General features: G+C 39.9%; 1 protein-coding gene and 1 long non-coding RNA gene across 2 annotated transcripts; one reads left to right on the plus strand and one right to left on the minus strand.

The window, feature by feature from the left end:
* The first annotated feature begins 7,963 nt into the window (after positions 1-7,963).
* LOC134568645 (regulator of G-protein signaling 16-like) lies at positions 7,964-10,817 on the plus strand. Its single transcript, XM_063427292.1, has 5 exons — positions 7,964-8,052; positions 8,175-8,276; positions 8,774-8,835; positions 9,122-9,288; positions 9,822-10,817. The coding sequence occupies exons 1-5, from the start codon at positions 8,009-8,011 to the stop codon at positions 10,017-10,019; spliced, it is 573 nt and encodes a 190-aa protein (XP_063283362.1). The 5' UTR covers positions 7,964-8,008; the 3' UTR covers positions 10,020-10,817.
* Positions 10,818-19,699: 8,882 nt separating this feature from the next.
* On the minus strand, positions 19,700-22,299 carry LOC134568646 (uncharacterized). The gene is made up of 3 exons (XR_010084048.1): positions 22,235-22,299; positions 19,859-19,939; positions 19,700-19,765 (listed from the first exon to the last, which is right to left on the minus strand). It is a non-coding gene; the product is annotated as an uncharacterized LOC134568646 (long non-coding RNA).
* Positions 22,300-23,250: the final 951 nt, after the last annotated feature.

Genomic DNA, 23,250 nt, shown 5'->3' on the forward strand with positions numbered 1-23,250 from the left:
TAAACGACGTTGGACATCCACACGCTATGCATGAGGACCTCCAGCATCGCCGGAATTCCCATAAGAAAGCATTAGATCTTCCCAGACAGCTGACGTGGAGGAGAGTAGGCGGAGCATGACCGAGCGCCGAGGGACATCGGCGCTGGATTCAGGTAAGTCACTGAAGGGGTTTTAACCCCTTCAGCAACATGATATGGGGGTGGCAGGGATGGGGGCACTGAAAAATTCTGCAGTGCCAGGAAAACGGGTTTGTTTTCCTGGCACTGGAGAGTCCCTTTAATATATCCTACTTTATTGAATGAAGCATCAAGATGATTAATCACAGCTGCAGTAATTTAACCTTCACCTTCAAAACCAGAAGGTACTCTGCCTAGAGAGGATTTGTCACATTAGAGAGCATAGTGAGTGTATGTGTTCAGCACACATGAGTAACAACTACATACATGAGATAAGCACATGTCCAGAGTGGGGCCGGTGTTATATTTCTAATATAGTCACATCGCTTCACCAGCTTCTCTCAACAACTTTATTCATCATTGGTAAGGGCCTTCACTTCCTGTGTGGAGCCTTCATTTCCTGCATTGTCTGACCTATGATGTCACCCTTTGCAGCAAAATTAGAATAGAATATATTGCCAGTAGTACCCAATACTACCCAATATCAGATGAACTCCATGAGTTTTAATCTTAAGAAACCGCTACATTGGCCAAAAGAAGAAGATATCAAGAGATTGTTTAACAATACTTGACACATACGTCTAGGAGGCCAAATAGTCAATCGTCCTCCAGTTGGTTGTAGACAGCTGACTGGTAGATCAGAGCATGGAAAGTCAAATACTACTTGTCCTTGCATTATGGTAAGAATCTCCTAACGCCATTAGTACATTCTAGACGAATGTGGTCAGGTCTAATGTTGTCCAGTAGCTTGAACACTCAGACATTGGAAAATATTTGTTTCTAAAAAGTAAGGCATGATTTAAAATTAGTTGTAAACCATTACTATTTTCACACATGTTGTACTCCGACCAACCTGAAGAACCAAGCGATATGAGAGGTGGCGTGATGAAGATGCAAAGGGTCAAAAGTAATTTATATTTTAAAACTTCTCTTCTGATATATTTACAAATAATAAAGAAGTTATATGCTCCTGTGCAAAACATTGTACCATAAAAAAAATACTTAGCGCACTAACACCAGTCACCTCATGAAAGGAGTTGTGTCTGCCACTCCAGAATATTGTTCTGTAAAATGTCCGCAAAGCACAGCACACAGTACAATACACACTGCTTGTTGATGTGCAGAGCATCTCATCTAGTGAAAGGAACTGTGTCTGTTACTGCAGAACATTGCAATATAATGAGCTGAGCTCTGCATACAGACAAACACAGCTCACCCAATGCAACTCACTATTCATTTGTATTAGTCAGATTCAGGGTGGTTTTGTATGTAGTGTGTTTTCATGCTTTATGGTATCACAGATGTTGGTATGTTTGCATGCCGGTATTACAGATATTGCTCAGTATTTAGGTTCACAATTAAACTATTCACATCAAATCGAAGTGATTTAGATTCATTTGTTTGGAGCAGCACGCTGTTCAATTGTGGGAATTCCATCGATTTTGACAGAGAATGCACTTTGCTCACTTTTAGAGGTTTTTGCTCACAATGACCATAGCATTTCCAATGAGAAATGCATGCATTTTGCTCACAGAAGACATTTGGCACAGACAGCAGCTTTGCCAGCGTGGATATTCTTGTAGCCGTGGAAGTCATCTGCAATGTCATTCAGCATGTGGGTTACAGTTTCGGCATCCCTGCTGCTCAGCAGATCTGCACTGATGAAAATATTTAGAAACCACACAAGGATTTATCCAGGGCCGGACTGGGACAAAAATTCAGTAAAAGGCAGAACAGCCCACTGTGAGGGACGGGGCCAAAAAGGGGGCATGTTAATTGTGTGTGTATCTAGGAGCTTCAGTGTGTGCATGTGTATATAAAGTAGTGTGTGTGTGAATGCATGGGGGTGTGGGGTGTATAAGGGATAGAGTGAGTAGTGTGTGTGTGTGTGCAGGGGGTGTAGTTTGTGTTTATAGGGGTTTAGAGTGTGAGTGTGCAGGGAGTGTAGTGTATGTTTAGGGTGTATAGAGTTTGTGTACTGTGTGTATGTGTGTGCAGGGGTTGTAGTGTGTGTAGTTAAAGAGGTAGTTAAAGAGGTACACCCCTGTACCCTGTGAGTACAGGGGTGTATATAAGGGGTATAGAGAGTGTGTTGTGTTGTGTGTAAGTGCAGGGAGTGTAGTGTGTCAATAGGGGCAGGGTGGCATGGGGTGTAGTGTGTTAATAGGGGAAAGGATGGCAGGGGTTATAGTGGGTTAATAGGGGAAAGGATGGCAGGGGTTGTAGTGAGTTAATAGGGGACAGGATGGCAGGGGTTGTAGTGAGTTAATAAGGGGACCGGATGGCAGGAGCAGTAGTGGGTTAATAGGGGTAAGATGGCAGGGGGTAAGATGGCAGTTAATAGACATAAAGCCCTCTCTTAAACACACAGCTAAACCAAATAAACTCCATGTTGTCATGGAATACATTTCCGATTTTCTTGTATAGATATTAGCCATTCAGCTGTTTCTTAAAACATGTATTAGAACAGCTCATAGAACAGCTGATAATTATCCACAAGTATATTTACCTTGTTGGTTACTTTGTATTTTCTATGTTCTGTCTTGCTTTCCAAAGTCAGTTTCATTATGTGTTTGTATGTGTACATCAGTATGCATTAAATTATTTGTTTTGTTTTTTTTTGCAAGCTTAGCTGTAGGTCATTGTTAGAAAGCTTTGGTATATCTTTTATGTCATCACCAAAATCAGTCAATCAGAAATGTCATTATACAATAGCTGCCAGCTCTAAATTATCAGCAAACGCATCATGTGTTTGTCATTTAATCTTTAACATATTAGCATGTCTGCTGTATTTAACCCAGGCACTGTAAAATACTGGAACCTATCCTAGATTAGAGGAAGTGGGGTATGCCCTCCATAGCCTAAATAAATTGTTTTCTTCATTTCCTGCTGATAAATTCAGGCAAATGACCAGCCATGAAACAGCTTTATAAACTTTATTGAGCTTTTTAAACATAACAAGGACGGGCATAGAACAAGAAGCACACAGTAAAGAGTGAGGACAAAGTATAGCTCTGGCTTCTAGAAAAAAGATGACTTCCTAATAATCAACCAAATGGACCTCACAGTTTCCACAACCCATATTCATGCAACTGTCAATATTTATTAGGTACAATTACATGGGCACAGTGTTGATCATTTTAATTAATACATGTAGAATTCATACCATCTAGAAATGTCTTGCGAAAGTCCATTTTTGCACAGTCTCAGACAAGGCCATGTTTCTATGTGAAACATGAAGGAAATCCCCATTCTCTTTTGAAAGCCAAGAACTGACAAGGAATATGAATATGCTCCTGTGAAGAAGAATGGGACCCTGACAAATTGATCTTTTGTGACCTCAATGTCCAAATTAGTCAAGATCAGATTAGCACACACTCGCTACATTACCCTATACACATACTACAGCACCTAAACACACTCTCTACAGCCCCTACACAAGCACACTACAACCCCTAACCACACAGCACAACCACAAAACAACTCAAGCCATCCTATTTATACAAGACACCATGCTACACCAGAAGAAGCTCTCGCTACACACATGCAATACCACACTTAGCAACAGAACACATGCACAATACTCTCTCCTGGCTCTTTCGTCCTCTGGTATCCCACTTATGGAGACACCAGAGACATGTCACAAGCAAACACAGCTCTCCAGAGTTGCACTGGAAGAGCATTGAACTAACATGCTCACTTTGGGGGGATGCGCTTGTCGTTGGTGATGACACAGCATTCCCACTTTTTGGCTGCATCCGTACCACTCGGCCTCTCTGATTGGAAAATGCCCTGGCTAAATTTATTTCCCAGCCTGGCCCTGCATGTGTGGTATTGCTTGAGGTATTCAAAGCAGTGGAAGATATACTGTACATTTGGTGGAGCTACTACTATGTTTCAAAAGAACCTTCTGCATTTACGCCACAATCTATTTAGCAACCCATACAGCAGGAAACACTCTTGATCTTGCCTTCACCAACCTCTCTACTGCCTCTAATCTCTCCAATATTCCTTTTCCTCTATCTGACCACCATCTGCTGACTTTTGACATTGGCCTACCTAAGACCCAATTGACACCACCATCTGAACATCACTCTCACAGAAACCTCCAATGTCTTGACCTAGAGCATTTCTCCACTAATCTCCAAACTCTCCTTTTACCTATCTCAAACCTCACCTGTCCGAGTTCTGCAACCTCCTTCTACAATTCCACCCTCTCCTCTCAACTAGACATCATGGCACCTTTTACATTTAAACGCTGCAGGCCTCCCCAACAACAACCCTGGCACACCAAGCTCACTCGATACCTCCAAAAATGCTCCAGAACTGCTGAACGCTATTGGAGAAAGTCTCACTGTGCATCTGACTTTCTCCACTATAAATTTATGCTGAGCTCATACAGCTTGGCTCTTTCCTCTGCAAAAGTTAATTACTTCAATAACCTTATAACCACACTCTCCCGCGAACCCAAACGACTATTTCACACATTTAACTCTCTTCTTCGCCCTGCTGTTCCTCCTCCACCTACTAACTTGACCGCCTCAGACTTTGCAACTCACTTCACTGACAAGATCTCTACAATCAGAGAAGAGATCTCTCATCTTTCTCCTCCCCCTTGCAATACTTCCCCTAACTTCACTCACTCTGTAGTTCTATGTTCATTCGCACCCGCTACATTGGAAGAGGTTTCTGCTCTGCTCCAGTCCTCCCGCCCCACCACCTGCTCTCTAGATCCTCACATCTCATCCGTACTCTGTTTTCTTCTCTTTCTCCACCTCTCACTAAAATTCTCAATCTCTCTCTCTCCTCTGGTATATTTCCATCGCCCTTCAAACATGCAACTGTAACTCCAATTCTAAAGAAGCCCAATCTTGACCCTAACTCCCCATCCAACTGTCGTCCTATCTCGCTACTGACTTTTGCATCCAAGATCCTTGAAAGAATTGCGTATGCGAGATTGACAGACTTCCTCGAGTCCAACTCTCTGCTAGACCTGCTTCAGTCTGGTTTCTGCGCTAAGCACTCTGTGGAAACGGCACTGACCAAAGTATCCAATGATCTACTCATTGCAAAATCTCGTGGTCACTACTCTATCCTAATTCTCCTTGACCTGTCTGCGGCTGTTGACACTGTTGATCATCAACAACTTCTTCTCATCCTCAGCAATATATTGCTCTCACCTGGTGCTCCTCCTATCTCTCCCAGCGCTCTTTCAGTGTTTCTTTCTCTGGCGCTGCTTCTTCTCCTCAACTCCTCTCTGTTGGTGTCCCCCAAGGTTCAGTCCTTGGTCCCCTACTGTTCTCCATCTATACTGCCTCCCTTGGTAAACTCATTAGCTCCTTTGGCTTCCAATATCATTTCTATGCAGATGACACGCAATCTACCTGTCCTCTCCTGATCTCTCCCCGTCCCTCTTGACTAGTGTCTCTGACTGCCTCTCTGCTGTTTCTAACTGGATGGCTGCCCACTTCCTTAAACTAAACTTGACCAAAACTGAAATTCTGGTCTTTCCTCCCTCAAGTGTTGTTACTCCTGTGTCTGTCTCCCTCCAAGTCAATGGTGCTACCATCAGCTCCACCACGCAGGCTCGCTGCCTAGGTGTTCTCTTTGACTCCGACCTCTCCTTCAAGCCTCATGTTCAATCTATCGCCAAATCCTGTCATTTCCATCTCAAAAACATTGCGCACATCCGCCCCTACTTAACGCCAGATGCGACTAAGGTGTTGGTCCATTCCACTGTCCTTTCTCGCCTTGACTACTGTAATTCGCTTCTCAGTGGTCTTATGTGCTACCAACTTGCGCCTTACAGTCCATAATGAATGCGGCAGCGAGGCTCATCTTCCTGTCCGCCCGCACCTCCCATGCCTCACCCTTCTGTCAGTCCCTACATTGGCTTCCTATAAAATATAGAGCTCAATTTAAAATTCTGGTTCTTGCTTTCAAATCTCTACATAATGCTGTTCCCACCTATCTATCCTCCCTTATACACAAGTATGTCCCGTCTAGGCCCTTACGATCGTAAGGGCCTAGACGGGACATACTTGTGTATAAGGGAGGATAGATAGGTGGGAGCAGCATTATGTAGAGATTTGAAAGCAAGAACCAGTCTCTGTCTATCTTCTGTCCATACACCCACCTCTGATGCTCGCCTTCAAGATTTCTCGAGGGCTGCACCGTTCCTGTGGAACTCGCTTCCCCCCTCCGTTAGATTCTCACCCAGTCTCCACTCCTTCAAAAAATCGTTAAAAACCCACTTCTTCATAAAAGCGTATGAATTAAACTGTTAATAGCTCCCAACTGATTCCTCTTCTGCAACTGTCACTAGTCTAATACTATCCTTACCTTTTTGTGTAAGTTTACCCCACTCCCGCTAGCATGTAAGCTCATTGAGCAGGGCCCTCAACTCCTCTGTTCCTGTGTGTCCAACTTGTCTGGTTACAACTTCATTTCTGTTCGTCCACCCATTGTAAAGCGCTGCGGAATTTGACGGCGCTCTATAAATATCATAATAATAATAATAATAATCACACTGTACTCTCAATTTTTGAATATGAGAAATCGGTGCTTCTTAACTTACCAAATGCAGCAAAGATGCAGATCTCACTACCATAGTGGACTGATGCTAATCTCATCCTTGACTATGTGGGCAAATGCCATGTAGGAGATATGACAATTTGAGAGTTTTGCAGCCTCAACATAGGCCGAGTCTGAATGTTATACACACTGTTGGTTGTATTGACTGGATTTTCTGGTGCCTTTTAAGGCATATATTATCCCTGGTTAATAGATGGTGTTCTGCTTTTGGGTGTGAGCTGTTCAAGGCCGGGTAATCCTCTCACAATGTTTGGTTGGGCTGCTAACACCCAGTCTCCATCTAGGGGTAAGATTTTGGTGTGTAAGGGAAGGCAGAGTGGTTAATTTACAATATATGAGGGCAAAATTATCTGTGACTAGTAAAAAAAAATCTGAAAGCCTGACACATTGTGTCTATCTAATAAATTCAGCTATATACGTTATATATAATAAATTATTTACAGTAAAATCTGTGAATAATGAATTAAAAAAAAAATTAGGGCAAATTAAAAAGATGTCATACATCTATGCAAATCTATTGATATATAAAAACAACTAAAATACATATCATTTAAAGTATATTTTAATATAAGAAGGACTGGTTTGAATAATCTAAATAATCCTGTTTCATTTTTATTTTTTTTCATGGCAGTGTCTTTGTCCAATCAAATCTTAATCTGTGTTTTGTCTATTAGTTTTAGAGCTCTGCAGATTATATTGGCACCCTATATGAAAACAGACAATATGGGTCTAGAATTGCATGAGAGTGAAGGAGTTAATGTAATATCTATGCCTCATTCAGTTAAACTCAGGATCCACCAGATAATCATAACATTTGCGCAATACTATTGTAAGGGATTTTTTTTTGCTCCTTAATAAATGGGTCTCTCTGTTGTGTTTCCCTGTTACTACGTCGGTGTATCTATGTGCATCGTCCATGGCCTTTATTCAATTCAATTACTGTTTTTTTTTTTCTTCTTCCTTTTATATATACCTGTCTCTCTAAGTGCTCTAATTTCTGTCCGGTAGATGAAAACCAAAGTCATTGTGGAAAACAGAAGACACATCTCTATGCACTGTAACTCCTTCCCTGGCACAGTTGACGTGGGAAGAGGTCTGTAATATTTTTTTTATTTTTTTATTTATATTATTCACTTGGATACATTTTCGGAACCTCCTACTAAAGAGGCCGTACTCAGCACACACACAGACATATATAAAGCAAAGATCTCTGTATCCGTGGAGCCAGATCTGAAATCATGTGCAGAGAACCAGCAGATACAAATTGTTCCTGTCCAGAATGGTAAGACATCCATTTTTTATGGGCAAGGAAAAAAATCTAGAACCCTCATTATTAAGGAACCTGCAATGCATTAGAATTTATTTTCCCTGTTCTAATCTGGATACTTTTTTTTTGTGCAATAGGGCAAAGGATTTGCAGTTATCCATTGGTACCTTGATTCACAAGTTAGAGGCTGGACATAATCTACTGGCAACTAGTCTATACAGAAAGAAAGCAAACAGCAGGTCAGTCCATAGACATCTGTGTTCTATGCCATTAAAAATGTGTAATTTTTAAACTTTGTATTGTTTGGTCAAACATGTGTCTTCAAGGATAGCTCAAATAAGTTTCTGTATCGGTGTCTGCGTAGCTTTGTGAGGCAGTGATTGATGCATGCAAGCAGCAGTATGGAAAATATTAAGTGTGAATGTTGTGCAATTATTTCTGGAAAACAGTGCAGATTGTGTGCAATGCAATTTATCGTAACGTAAAAATTCCTCTGCACCGAGACTTTACAGCTTGTTGCTCTTGAACTGCAACACTCATGACACTTAGTCAGTTTTTAGGCTATCGAGACTGGTTGAGAGTGACGAGGGTTGCAATCCAACATGATGCCTGCAAGCTGCAAATTCTGCTCTTATAATGGCTCTAGGGACAAGTTTCTGGGAAAATATCCCTTAATGTAGAATTATTTTTTTTTTTACATTTTAATCTTATACCAGGCTTTCCTTTCTTTCTATAGAAGCTCCAAAAAAGAAGCAATGAGAATAACAGATTCGTTCAGCCAGCTGCTCAGTAGCAAAGGTAAGAAATATTTCTGGTTCTAATCACTGGGCAGAATAACTGAATGTTGCTGTGGAGATGGAAGCTATATTTAGAGAAAAAGAGAAAAGATACTGGGACGAGAGCCAATAATGTCAAGCAGCGCAGTTAGATTTATTAAGTCATGTCAAACAAATAATAAAGGGTTTAAAGCATAGATGGAAAAAACCCTGCAGAATATAAAAAAAAGCACTGAAAAGGATTAAACCACATAGCAAAGAAAATGATATATTATCTATCCTGACTTTTTTTTGTATCTGGTCCACAGATGGTCTTCTAGCATTCAGCAAATTCTTGAAAACAGAATTCAGCGAAGAGAACCTTGAATTCTGGATGGCCTGTGAAGAGTACAGAAAGATTCATTCGGATAATAAGCTCAGAACCAGAGCCCAAACCATATATCAGGAATTCCTTCAGAGTGGAGCACCACGAGAGGTGAGGAACATCTACCTCTCTTCTAGGTCAATCCATACGAATAATAACCTTTTCAGGAATCACATTTTCAAGTGCGCAGTTCAAACTTTTACAAATGACTTGTGTCTTTTCACTTTATTTAAATTATTAAATAGGATCTATCCCATGTATGTTTTTTTTTAAATAATTTTATGTAAATACAAATAGGTGATATGCTGAAGGAGAAACATCACTTTGTAGGAGTTGTGACACTACCACTTTATCTTTGATTTTATGTGCATGTACGTGCTTAAGCAAGGATAAAAAAAAAGGTCTGGATAAGATAAGACCTTCTTGTAGATGTATCTAGAACTGCCATAGGAATCTATTGAACATATATACCTGTGACACCAGATATCATCGATGGATGATTGACATTAATAGTGGGGATAATGCCCAGAAAATATGCTAATAAATACTCAAGTTTTTGCTGTTAATATAAAAACAGACAATAGAAGGTAATTCATAATATGACCTTTGTTTTAACACACTGATTTTATTTTCTGTCATTACAGGTCAATATTGATCACCATACAAGGGAGTTCACACTCCAACAAATGGCCATTGCGTCTAAAAACTGTTTTGATGCAGCCCAAGAACATACTCGAGTTCTGATGGAAAAAGACTCATATCCTCGTTTTATTAAATCCCCTCTCTACAAGGAACTGTTGCATAAACCCTCTGTAAGAAAATTGAAGCTGTCCTTCAGATGAATACTGAGCAGAAGAGACTAGTAGGTAGCAAAATTGAAGACCTCAGAAGAGGATTCCACAGAATCGGGGGCCATTGTCAACCCCCTGTGTGTTAGACCAGAAACTGACACACGCGTGAAGTCTAATTATTTACCATCATCAACATGGACTTTAAATACAGGAGAACAGAGAAGAAATGGAGATTAAAGCTCTTTGGATTGTAATGAAGTGGGAGGACGCACAGTGCCAGTGTGTCTGATGAGTTTTAATCCTTGGTAATTAATGCAAACAATTTCTAAATATCAACACGCTAATAGGAGTGTGGCAACAGACTATCAGACGTTGTTCCGAACAGACGCCAGGCATTTAGATATCATCTGTCAGCCTAAAACAGTTATGTTATTTTATCAATATGTTTGTGTTTATTTCTATACCAGTGCTGTTTATTTTATTTAATCCTGAATTTCGGATTTTTACTACTGCTTTCAAATTGGTGGTATTGTCCTACTTAAGAATAGCAGATTTTGTGATACTACGAGAAGTGCTTAAGGCAAATCACAAGCCCAAGGGGGTAAATATGTAACTTAGATACTTTGAGCTTCCCTATACAACACAACAAGAAAATCCCTGATTTCGTGGTAACTCAGTGAGGTTTAGTTGATGATTACGTATTCTGATAGATGTGGGTACATTTTGGGAAATAGAGCAGACAATAAAAAAAAACCTTACGAGATGCAATCTTCCCTTCAAATAAATCTTCCAATTCATATCTCATATTTAGATATCTAAGAATGCAGGAGGGCTTTAAAACAGTGTACTGGGGGTGGATAAATTAGAGGGGGTGGATTTATTAAAGGGGGGGTGGATTAATTAAAGGGGGGGTTCAATGTACATACCGGTACCGTTACTGTTTCTTGTAATTTTTTAAGTTAAGCTCGGTTTATACGACTGGTCAATGTGCAGAGAACATTTAAAGTCTATTTATATTACCTTTACAGTGATGTCCTACAAGTGTAGGCAGTTGCGTGTATGCTGGTGCATTTATTTAACTTAATTATATTTATTTGAGCTGTTAAGATACTACAATAACTTGAAGAAATTACAAATTATGGAGGTTGATTACCAAGTAAGGCTATGGTGATACCAACGGTTGTATTTCTGGAAAATACATAATAGTTATAAAGTATGTTAATGTATAATAAAGATAAAATAATAAAGAACTCCTGCTGCGTTTGTGTTTTTCATGTAATAAAGTGTGATTTTAATGAGAACGATGTGTTATAAAACCTCTGCAATGCTGCTGTGGATCACAACATGCTGTTACATAATCTGAGACGTTGCCATGGGCTGCAGAACAGGTATTGCCAGACACCTGCGATACATTTTCCATGATTCCAAGCCAGAAACTCGAGTTCCAAGCTGAAGTTTGGATGGAGAAAATTAGAGCTTAACAACCTGTTTTTTTCCAATCAAAAGTTGGAGTTCACTGTTCCCAGACCCCTCAACTGGCAAGAAGATTTAAACAAACAAAAATAAATATTGTCACATTGTATTTGCACTCCTTTTTTAATTTTTTTTAATTTTTTTTATTTGCTTAACAAAATTTACTTTCTGGGTAGGACCTGAATAACATTAACGGAAAAGACCCATAGATTAAAAATAACAAAATTAACATGCTCTTGCTTTTTTGTATGGGCTTTAGGAGGGATGCAGAGGACAAAACTTGTGTGGACTGGCTGACTGTAAAATAGTTAACATACAGCTAACATTAGATGTGTTCTGGCCAAGCTCAGTGTTCCGTGTGCATAACTTAGTTCACTAGCCTGAATGGCCGGCATGCAGTTTGGTGTGCATTCATGCTAAGCTGGCCTACCAGTGCTTAAGACCCGTTAGCTTTCCAGTCAAGTCTGTCCCTTTGGACAGTGCCAGTGATATGATTCATGTCTCTGACCTACCTTCTTTTACCCAGTACACTGATGCCCAATTTCACAGAAACCTAATATTGAGAGGAATAGCTTTTATTGGCAGTTGAAAGCGACAGATTAGCATAGGGTATGTTTCTCTTCTAAATGCATCTTGGGAGTTTCAATCCAGCAACACCTACATCACATACATGATACTTGGGAGGTATGACTGTTTTAATGTTTTCTGTCGATAAAATTCTGTAATCCATCTTAATAGGCTCTTAAAGGGACAGTTTAGGCACAATTAACCAATCTGTGACTTCCCATTCACAAACCTGGATTGAAAAAGGTATGTTTCTTTTCAAGACATTTTTGTAAATGGGGAGTAACTGATTGGCTACCAGCCAGTCAGCGGTGCCCCTGCCCGGTAGCACTCCTTTCTTCTTGAAATTGACATTTCAGAAGCCGGATGCTGCCTGGGGGGAATAGAGATTGGCGTTGGAGGCAACTCTAGGGTTAAACCGTTCGACCATGGTTTAACCCCTTGAGGTAAGAATGCACCCAGAGGCCTCCTGGCACCCTAACAACATTATTTAGATGATGTTGTTATGGTGCCTGGAGTGTGTCTTTAATTGCCCTGTTTCTGGGACAAAGTGTATATTGGGCCTGTTTTTGACGCATGTGTAATTATCTTATTATTTATTACACTACACACATATTGCATTATTGTTATAGAAAGGCAGAATGGACACAATGTTTTCTGTTGTGTTGTTGTAAGAAAATTGATTGCTAAAAGGCAGTGGTGTATTTTGGATATGTGCTGCCCTAGGCACAACTAAATTTGGGCAACCCCCAAATCTTAATTTGCCCCCCCCCCCCCCGAATTCGTGTCAAGGCAACTTTTTGTATTTTTAGCTGTTAGGTTCACTTTAAAAATGTTAAAGGATCACTATAGTGTCAGGAAAATAAACTTGTTTTCCTGACACTATATACTCCTTAGGACCCTCCCCCCCAGCCTCAGGGCCCCCCTCCCTTGGCGCTGAAGGGGTTCAGTTACTTACTTCAGTTACTTACTTTAATCCAGCGCCGGGCTCCCTCAGCGCTGGTGACCTCTCCTCCCCCGCCGACGTCAGCAACCGAGTGGAGCATTCTGCATGTTGGATGCGATTTTTGTATCCAGCGTCGCAGAAATGCCTCTAGCACCTCTAGCACCACTTCATTGAGCTGAAGATCTCTGGGTGACTATAGTGGTCCTTTAACAGAAATATTATAAAATAGTTTGACTACGTACAATGGGGGCACACCAAACCAGAGGACTCCTAGCTAGCACTATAACAATTACAGTTTGCTGTTGTGATTAAGGTATTCGGGTTGCTGTTTTAAGGGGTTACAGAAAATGTAATTTAAAAATCATCAGTAAAAACTTCTTGAAATCAGTGGGGTTTTTTTTATATGTGGAGTGTCAAGCTGGTTGAGAATGAGTATTTGTTCAGAATCATAAAATGGTAAGTGCATTATTCCTTATGGAATTCAAAATTACAGATACTTACACCTATCTCCCTCCGGTGGCATTTTGTAGCAATAACAGGCAAAAGGTCAAATCTCAAAAGGTCAAAAGTAACTTATTAAATTAGATATCTCATTTACAAGTAATTTGAATTGCAAATAGAAGACACTTCGCCAAAATAAATAGAGGAAATATTAAATTTATTGTTTACTAGATATACAATGAAAATGTCAAAATTGCCTACTAAGCCCTCAGTGTATACTTTTCCAACAACCTACTTCACACCTATACTTTTACCCTTTATGTCACTTTACCCCACTCCCTCAAGCATGTAAGCTCCCTCAAGCATGTAAGCCTTGAGAAATGCTTTCCTATGGACACTTTGAATGCGCGCGCGGCACTTGCCGTGCATGCGCATTCGGCACTGCCGACGTCGGCAGAGGGAGCTGACGTCGGCGGGGGAATAGAGGGCACTATAGTGTCAGGAAAACCGCTTTGTTTTCCTGACACTATAGTGATCCTTTAATAATAAAACAATTATTATAATAAAGCACTTTTTTCATTGGTGGTACCGTGTTTCTCCGAAAATAAGACCGGGTCTTATATTAATTTTAGTAACACAAAACACACTAGGGCTTATTTTCAGGGTAGGGCTTATTTATTTACGGTACCGGTATGTACATTGAACCCCCCCTTTAATTAATCCACCCCCCCTTTAATAAATCCACCCCCTCTAATTTATCCACCCCCTTTAATTAATCCACCCCCCTCTTTAATAAATCCACCCCCTCTAATTAATCCACCCCCTTTAATTAATCCACCCCCTTTAATTAATCCACATCCCCCTCTAATTAATCCACCCCCTTTAATGAATCCACCCCCCCTCTTTAATAAATCCCCCCCCCTCTAATTAATCCACCCCCTCTAATTAATCCACACCCCCTCTAATTAATCCACACCCCCTCTAATTAATCCACACACACCCTCTAATTAATCCACACACCCCCTCTAATTAATCCACACACCCCATCTAATTAATCCACACACCCCCTCTAATCCAAACCCCCCCTCTAATTAATCCACACACCCCTCTAATTAATCCACACCCCCCTCTAATTAATCCACACCCCCTCTAATTAATCCATACCCCCCTCTAATTAATCCACACCCCCTCTAATTAATCCACACCCCCTCTAATTAATCCACACCCTCCTCTAATTAATCCACCACCCCTTTACTTAATCCACCCTCCCTTTAATTAATTCACCCCCCTTTAATTAATCCACCCTCCCTTTAATTAATTCACCCCCCCTTTAATTAATTCACCCCCCTTTAATTAATTCACCCCCCTTTAATTAATCCACACCCCCCCCCTTTAATTAATTAAGTCCCAGACATAAAATACCGGTATCTACTCACAGTTCAAAGAGTCCGACCACTGGGTGCCTCACCGCCCGTAATTGATCCTTCCGCTGAAGATCCGTGAAGGCAGACTGACGGCACTGCGCACGTCGTCATCACGCTGCACACGTCGTCATCGCGATGCCGCGGCCCGCAACGCTCCTCCCCCTCCTCCTCATAGAAGAAGGAAGTCCCGCCGGGCCGCAAAGGTAAAATGCCTAGGTCTTATTTTCGGGGTAGGGCTTATATTGCAGCCCACCCCGAAAATTCGGCTAGGGCTTAATTTCGGGGTAGGTCCTATTTTCGGGGAAACACGGTATATCAAAAAACAGTTTGCAAAAGCTGCAAATCTTATGACTAAAGCCTTTCAAAGTCCTCCCCTTCTTTTCCAGCCCAGACTTTCTGAGGTTGTCCGATCATGGATTTTCCAGTGCAATTCAACGGTAAAACTTTGCAAGGCAGGTGCCAATTTCTGTTGAAATCTGCACTCTTCATAAAATTAAAGCAAGCTAATCAGAGGCTACTGGTGTAGTTTTCAGATGGTGAGGTGCTAGGCCTCGTCCCTGTAATTTGATTTCGACCCTCTCCATAAACTTTGCACTTAACCTTTTGGACTAATACCCAGATTCTATCAATAAAATAATATTACTTAATGTATTGTTATGCTTTACCTGTAACACTACAGATTAAGTACATTAAGAATCTAAAGATTATTATTATTATTATTATTATTATAGGCATCATAATATATATTACAAAATACATGCATACATATCTATCGAGTTTATAATCACATCAATTAAAACGTCTTTCTCTTCATTGTGCCAGCAGGATTGATAGCAAAATATACAGATTGTAAGAAAAACCTATTTAATAAGGGTGCTTTCTCTTAACTGTCAATCAACTCTATGGCATAGGCTCCTGTGCTGAAGAATTGAATTACAGACTTCCTACTCTCAAGCATAGCAAACACAGTGCATGAGCTGTGGTTGCTATGGTTACTCCCTAGCCAATAGTTCTAGTGCTGATAAGGACCACCTACCAAGTGTCCCCAAGCAGAAGTGAGGCTGTGGGTGGAGAGGACGTGGGTGTTATAGAAGTGTAAACACCCACAAGGTTGGGGACATGGTGGTGCTTGCGGTGAGGTAAGTTTCTAAATAAATATTTTACAAAGAATACATAATTTATCTCTGTGGTAAATGGTGTGTTCAATGTATGGAGGGAAGGGGATGAGTTATGGTAAAGTGAACCTCACACTTACTAACATTCGCAAACAGTGTTCCTCATGAACGCATTTAATCTGACACACTCACATACACTCACACTGACAAACAAACACACAATGTAACAATGTAACTTACAATGTAACTTACACAAACACTCAGCCACTGACACATACTCTCATTGATACAGGATGTCACCTACACACTGTCAAAACAGCTTTTATATAGTCACTATTATTTGCTTACATTCACAATTTATTTACATAAACACACAAAAAAAACTATTTACATACACACAAAACAACTATCCTGCTGGAGCATAACTGTCTAAATTGAGGAGAAGGAGTCTGGTATTCTTTCATATCTTTTGTGTTTAGGGGGAGCAGGAGAGCCATGCATTAAGATGCCAAGGCTCCTTCTTGCTCTGCTGGGACGATTTCCGGGTAACAGGCAAGGGGCAGCCAAGATACCAGTCCCTGCACCCCTTTTCTGAAACAAGCTTTGGTTATTGCTTGGGAGGTGGGATTACATAACAGTAACCCTGTGCACCCAGCAGCTGACAATCGGCGCCAGGCAGTGGATTATACTAATGGCTGCTTGGCACTAAATGACAAGGACCCAGGAGTGGCAGTGCTGTGCTAGGTGGTGGCTGACTAGTCACTCTCCTGGCATAGTAAAATGGCCACCAGTACTCCTCCCCCTTAGGGAGAAATTAATGAGCTAAAAGACTGAGCACCTTCTGACCCACTGTATATATTTAAAGAGTACCCCGTCTGGGGTTAAACTTTTTCAGGTTCACAGGTTAGGGGACTCAATGGCCTTTTAAGGGCCAGTGGATGTGGTAGATAGGGCCACACATCGGGGTCCTACCTGATTTTAATGAGGTCTAATGGAGCCACATTTACAAAAAAAATAGTAAAACATTAAGCAAATGTGCTGAATAATTTTGCTAATTACCCAGTGAAGAAATGTGAGGGTTTAAATTATTATGGATTATAGAATGTGCCTTTCCTTGCGTTACTTCATGCAGACTCCCAAAAAAACATAGAATCACAAAAAATAAAATACATGTATATATATATATATATATATATTTTTTTTTTTTTTACAAACGACAAGCATGACAACAAAAAAACAAAAAAACTTTCTTGCAGTTGATAAAGAGTGGTAGCAATGTGCAGTGGTATGTTGCTGGTAGGGAAATGATTAGTTTCAAGTGTGAACTATAGAACAGTTCATGATTTTTTTTATATATATAATAAAATCCCAATTAAATTAACATTGCATTCCAACAGCACATTTACAAGTTCACATACATATTCTCACATACTAACTATTAATAGATTCACATTCTCACTGGAATTCAATTAACTAATTCCTCAATAGATCCCAAAATAACTGTTATATGGAATTATTTTCACACATACTGCCTGTTAGCACTTTAACGTTCTGCCCAACAAAATGGAGAATTAATAAAGATGTATCTAGTAATCCTGCATAGCAGCAAGTTGTACTGGATACGATTCAATGACATAAAAAAAAAAAATAGATTTTTCATTATATATTTAAAGGGACACTATAGTCACCAGAACAACTACAGCTTATTGAATTTGTTCTGGTGAGTAGAATCATTACCTTCAGGCTTTTTGCTGTAAACACTGTCTTTTCAGAGAAAATGCAGTGTTTACATTACAGCCTAGTGATAACTTCACTGGCCACTCCTCAGATAGCTGTTAGAGATCCTTCCTGGGTCATGGCTGCCTAAAATGCATCCAAACATTCAGTATCCCCTCCCTCTGCATGCAGACACTGAACTTTCCTCATAGAGATTCATTGATTCAATTCATCTCTATGAGAAGATACTGATTGGCCACGGTTGTATTTGAATTGTACTGGCTCTGCCCCTAAACTGCCTTATTGTCAGTCTAAGCCAATCCTATGGGGAAGCATTGTGATTGGATCAGGTTACCACTTCTGCTGATGTCAGCAGGCAGTGGGCAGTTCTAAAGGAAACAGAACCAGAGCTAGCAGCTCCACACTTGAAAACAAGTACGATTTTGCTATTTTTAGGGAGACATGAGGGGATCAGGGTGGCTAGATGGTGGTTTTAACCCTATAGGGTCAGGAATGCATGTTTGTGTTCCTGGCCCTATTGTGATCCTTTAATACATTTTTACTTATGTTTTTTTTTATCAACACTGTACAGTACCCCAGTGGAGGCTTGTCCATAGGGGCACTTGTGGCAGCGCCCCAGCAGGTTTAAAGTGGGGAAAACATTTATTTGCAGTAGTTTAGAAACACTAAGAGTTTATATAATACTCTGAATTCTTTAAATTAAAAAAAATAATAATAACTTTACATTTTAAACATAATCGACTAAAAATAGAACTAGATTTTGACAAGGATTTTTATTAAATTATATAATCCACTTAACATTTAAATGGATTAATACCCTTTTAGCTAGATTTTTGAAAATCATATCAGCACAGCCAGTTAGCCTACACTGCGGAAGAGCTTGATTTGGCTACTGCAGTGAAACTCTGCAGATGTGATGGGGTTAATGGAGTAATACCCCATTCCTAATGGGATTTACATTACATCCACTGCCGCAATCTATAGTCAGCAGTATTATTCCAATAAACCCACCCACAGTCTGAAGTATTATTCCACTGAGCCCATCTATGGCCAGCCGTATTATTCCACTGATTCTGCACAGTAGCTTTCCACTCTGTCCATGCTAGATACATTCCAAATTTTCTTTTTCGGACCATTTAATTTCCTCAGTTCAGCAGTAGAATTCCTGATGTGGAAAATGCTATTTTCTTCTCATGAGATAAGATACGTGGGAGATCAGGTAGTAAATACTGATTTTATTATGAAAGTCACAGCACGAATGACTATGTAAACATTGTCTAGAGTCGATATGGTGGCCTTGGGTTCAAACCAGATATTTCCAGGAGAATGTTGGCAACATTTATTGGTTTGTAGTTGCAAATGTTTTGTGTCTCAAAGTGTTGGCCTCCACAATGCATTATTCAGAATCTTGTGAAAACACAAATTTAGCTAGAGTTGTTATCTTAATAGCTGGAACACGAAACGGTCTACTCACTAAATAGTGTACTGTGATGAGTTCTCAAACATCTGCCAAAATGTAGATTAAAATAACAGAGATGTAAAAAACTGCCACATTATCTGATTTGGAGATTTTTCCATTGAAGCTGTTCCCTATATTGCTGCTTTGAGAAAGAGAGAAAGATCTGCTTACAGTAGTCACGTTTTCTGTTGCCTGAATTCATAATTTAAGGAAATGCTCGCAAATGTAATTGTCTCCCCATCCAAGTTCACAGATCCCTTGGAATACATCCACAGGCATCTTAGGGGTACATGCATGCTAGGTTTAAAATCGCTACTATAAAAGATAACCATACAGTGGTCATGGGCCCCAAATCGTAGACAGGGGCCCTGAAACCATGACTTTGCTTTGCCCCATTCACCATCTCTATTTAAAAAGAAAGCAGCGCTATTAAATAGATCTTTGGCAAAGCAGGTGTTAATAACCTCATTTATTGATGGTGTTTCTATTACTAGCTCTACCTCTGTTGCTTTAGAACTTCCCCACAAATCAAACTGCTGTATCCGTCATCCACCCTTCAACCTACGATCACTGTGTAGTCAGCAGGAGCCTGGAAGATGACTGGGAAACAAAGTCTGCCGTTTCCATGGAAGCAGATCCTGGTAAGAATAGAAAGTCTATATTTAAGTTCTGCCGGTTGGCATGTTGATTTTATTTTGCCTGCGTAAAGTCATAGTCAGTTGTCTCCTTACCTTTTGTCACTTTGGGGTCTTCTTGTGGTAATATAAGCTTGGTTCCTTCAGACATGGAAAATCTCAGGGTAGGACAGTGTACTGTGCACATATAAGAGTGAATATCCATTAAAAAGCCAAGTACTATGTAACTTTAAGCATATTGCAGATATAGGTAGGTGCACAGTGTGTGACAGGTGAGCTCAGACAGTATAAAATATGTCCATATAACTCATCCTCTCTCTCAAAAGACTCCTGATACACATTTTCTGTCAATTTGGGTTAACTCTATATATGGATAATTATAGAAATAATGAGAACTTTGAATTTTTTAGATGCAAAATTCATGGAAGAAACAAAAAACCACTGTGGCAAAAAAAAATGAAACATATAAAATCCATTGTGCAGGCCCTAGTGATTTGGGGTATTCAAATCAGTGATCAAGGGACCACATTAAAGACCACTGTAGATGCACCCCTAATTACGAGGGTAGCATGTTTATCACAACCAGTATATTATTTTTATTAATATTTATAAAGAGCCAACAAATTCCACAGCGCTGTTTACATCCATCCACTTATCCAGAGCAAAATTAAGGTGACATTAGGAACAAACTGTCAGGTCCCATATCTCCGCGTCGCTCGTGGCGGGCCTGCTTACCTCGGCACCGTGAGCGCATGCGGCGCCATCTAGTCCCTGTCCACAGCGTGTGGCTGTCCCCGCCGCCGTACTCCACACTGACAGTGTTTCTGACGCTGCATGCTCAAGAGCAGCATCCTTATATGTGTGCCGCAGCCGATCATGTGACCCAGCACACAGTGATGACCTGGAGGTTAGCCAATCAGACACATCCTGTGTGTATATAAGTTAACCTCCCCCTTGCCCTGTTGTGGTCTTTGTTTAGCCCAATAGCGTGTTATACTCTTTAAACCCATCTCTTTAGGAAAGCTTATGGCCTCCAAGACTAACCAATACCTCACATACCTGTCTCTTGCCCTCTCCTAAAGGGCAGTCCACCTTATTTGATGGGAAATTCCTGTCCTAATGTGTTTTACACCCCACCTCCTATAGAATGTAAGCTCGATCGAGCAGGGTCCTGTTCAACCTATTGTTTCCTGTAAGTTTATTTGTAATTGTCCTATTTATAGTTAAATCCCCTCTCATAATATTGTAAAGCGCTACGGAATCTGTTGGCGCTATATAAATTGCAATAATAATAATAATACTCTGTCTGATTATTTGGTTAAAGAACTTTGGCTTGTCTTACCTTTACTCTGTTTTCTCTGCTCCCTGACCTTCGGCTTGTCCCTTTGTATTCCGTCTCTCTATTTCCCTTTGACCTTGGCTTGCTTTGACTATTCTTTTGCATAGCCATTCTAAGGACCGTTATTGCAATTCTGTCTGTTGTGACCTGTCTGTGTGTTAGGTTCCCTACCAATCGTGACACAAACTTAGGGTCCAGGGGTTGGACAGGGGCCCTAGAATCATGAATGTCTTGCCCCTTTCACCACCCATTAGGATATAATGAAGGGAAGATAGCCTGCCTAAATCCCTGTGAAATCATAATAAATCTGTCATTAATAGGGATGCCGATTCCACCATTTTGCCAGGACATATATCACTTTTTGATAGGCAACGTATGGAGAGTGCTGCCATATTGTAGAAGTCAATTGCTGCTGGTAGTAAATCCCAAGAAAAATCAGTCAGGAATCCTACAGCATATAAATTCTAGGTTCTACAAGGCAGCATTGTCATGTGTGGACAGTTAAAGCAATTAATGTATTTTTGTCCAGGAAAACATGGTGGATATGGCAACACTAGTCAGCAATACAAATACAAATATGTTTATTCACCCTAGGACAGTATTGTATGAGCACATGTAGCATTGAAACAAGAGCACCATCTGATGGCCAACACAAAGAATATTCTGCACACTTCATTATGTTGTTTAAAAAAAAACAAAAAACGTTTTTAAACCTTTTAAGCGGTTAGCACCACAATTTAAACTGGAATTACCCACTTTAAAAGCAAACAACCGTTCATAAATTGAAAAAATAAATAGAAAAACAGATTAAATTCCACTAGAGAATATATGTTAAATAGCTTGTTTTTAGCTCAGATAAAAAAATGTATTCATGATGGATTTTAGACTAAAATGGAACATATATAACGTCTAAAAATTGTAATTCACTAAATAGTACTTGTATAAATATAAAAACAGAATTTTAATGTTGAGGGCAAAATAGGCTGGGGATTTATTTTAGTTTTGCTAATTTTTCCTAAACATTTTAGTTCCTCTGTCAGTTCCACACAATTACTAGTTTTGTGAATTACCCCACTATTTTATTCAAATTATATTAATTTTCAAACAAGGAATCTATTCTTCACAAGACTGACCAAAGGGCCTAGGTGGTTCTAGATCACTCTCCTTGTTCTCTTTACTTTTCATAATGAAACCCTTCATTGACTTCTTATTAGAAAACCTGAAAACACACAAAGATCAGTAAACATTTAGCAATGTACGGTACTTTGTAATATATATATATTTTTAAAAAAAAATACAAGATTATTTAGTGTTGAGTTATTAATAAAAATAAATTATATTGCCTCCTCCAGAAGTATATTAGGTGAGGCAGTATGGCAAGAACAGCCCTGTAGAACAGTGAGCGGTCAAAAATGCCCCGAGCAGCGGCTTCCACAATCTGATTACGATGTGACTTTAAGATGTTCACCTAGCAAAAAGAGACAGACTGACTCAGTGCTGTGCAAGGAGGAGTTCCGCAACACCAAATGTATCAGGGGAGTGAGAGTTGGATTATGACATCACAGATCCTTATTCATATCATAAAATAAGAGTTATCTTCCCTACATTCAAACTCAATTCAAAGTTTGAGGAACGAAAAAAATAGAATGAAAAAAGAGGAAAATAAATGGTTCTACACTGCTTCTTGGACCTTGTTTCTTCAAAGCTGGTCATTCATAATTCCACATATCCCATACAGTCATATAGATTGGTCTAATACTTAATAAACTCAGGTAGGTGTCACACTGGTTACTTAAACTTTAGAAATCTGACAGGTGCCTATGATTTACATGGCAAATGTTTTCTTTTCTCAAAAGTGTAAAGCTATAGTTCTTAATGGAGGTCATGATAAGCTAATCAGAAATAAGTTTCACCCGGGAAGTCACGTTTCGTATTCAAGCTTTACACCAGGGGTCCTCAAACTCCGGCCCCCCAGATGTTGCTGAACTACAACTCCCATGATTCTTTGAATTACATGGATAGCCAGAGAATAATTGGAGTTGTAGTTCAGCAACATCTGGGGGCCCTGCTTTACACCATGTGATAATTGGGTAAGAGAGACTGCGGACATTGTACCCAGAGTATTTAAAATGGGGCTTCTTTAAAAATG

This window comes from Pelobates fuscus, chromosome 7 (assembly GCF_036172605.1).
Source record: "Pelobates fuscus isolate aPelFus1 chromosome 7, aPelFus1.pri, whole genome shotgun sequence".
Lineage (NCBI taxonomy): Eukaryota > Metazoa > Chordata > Amphibia > Anura > Pelobatidae > Pelobates > Pelobates fuscus.

What these genes read in the sequence shown, in the direction of transcription:
- LOC134568645 (XM_063427292.1), top strand. Translation starts at nt 8,009, where the DNA reads ATGTGCAGAGAACCAGCAGATACAAATTGTTCCTGTCCAGAATG. An exon ending in AGAAAGAAAGCAAACAGCAG is followed by an intron (nt 8,277 to 8,773) that starts GTCAGTCCATAG and finishes TTCTTTCTATAG; the next exon opens with AAGCTCCAAAAAAGAAGCAA. An exon ending in AGAGTGGAGCACCACGAGAG is followed by an intron (nt 9,289 to 9,821) that starts GTGAGGAACATC and finishes CTGTCATTACAG; the next exon opens with GTCAATATTGATCACCATAC.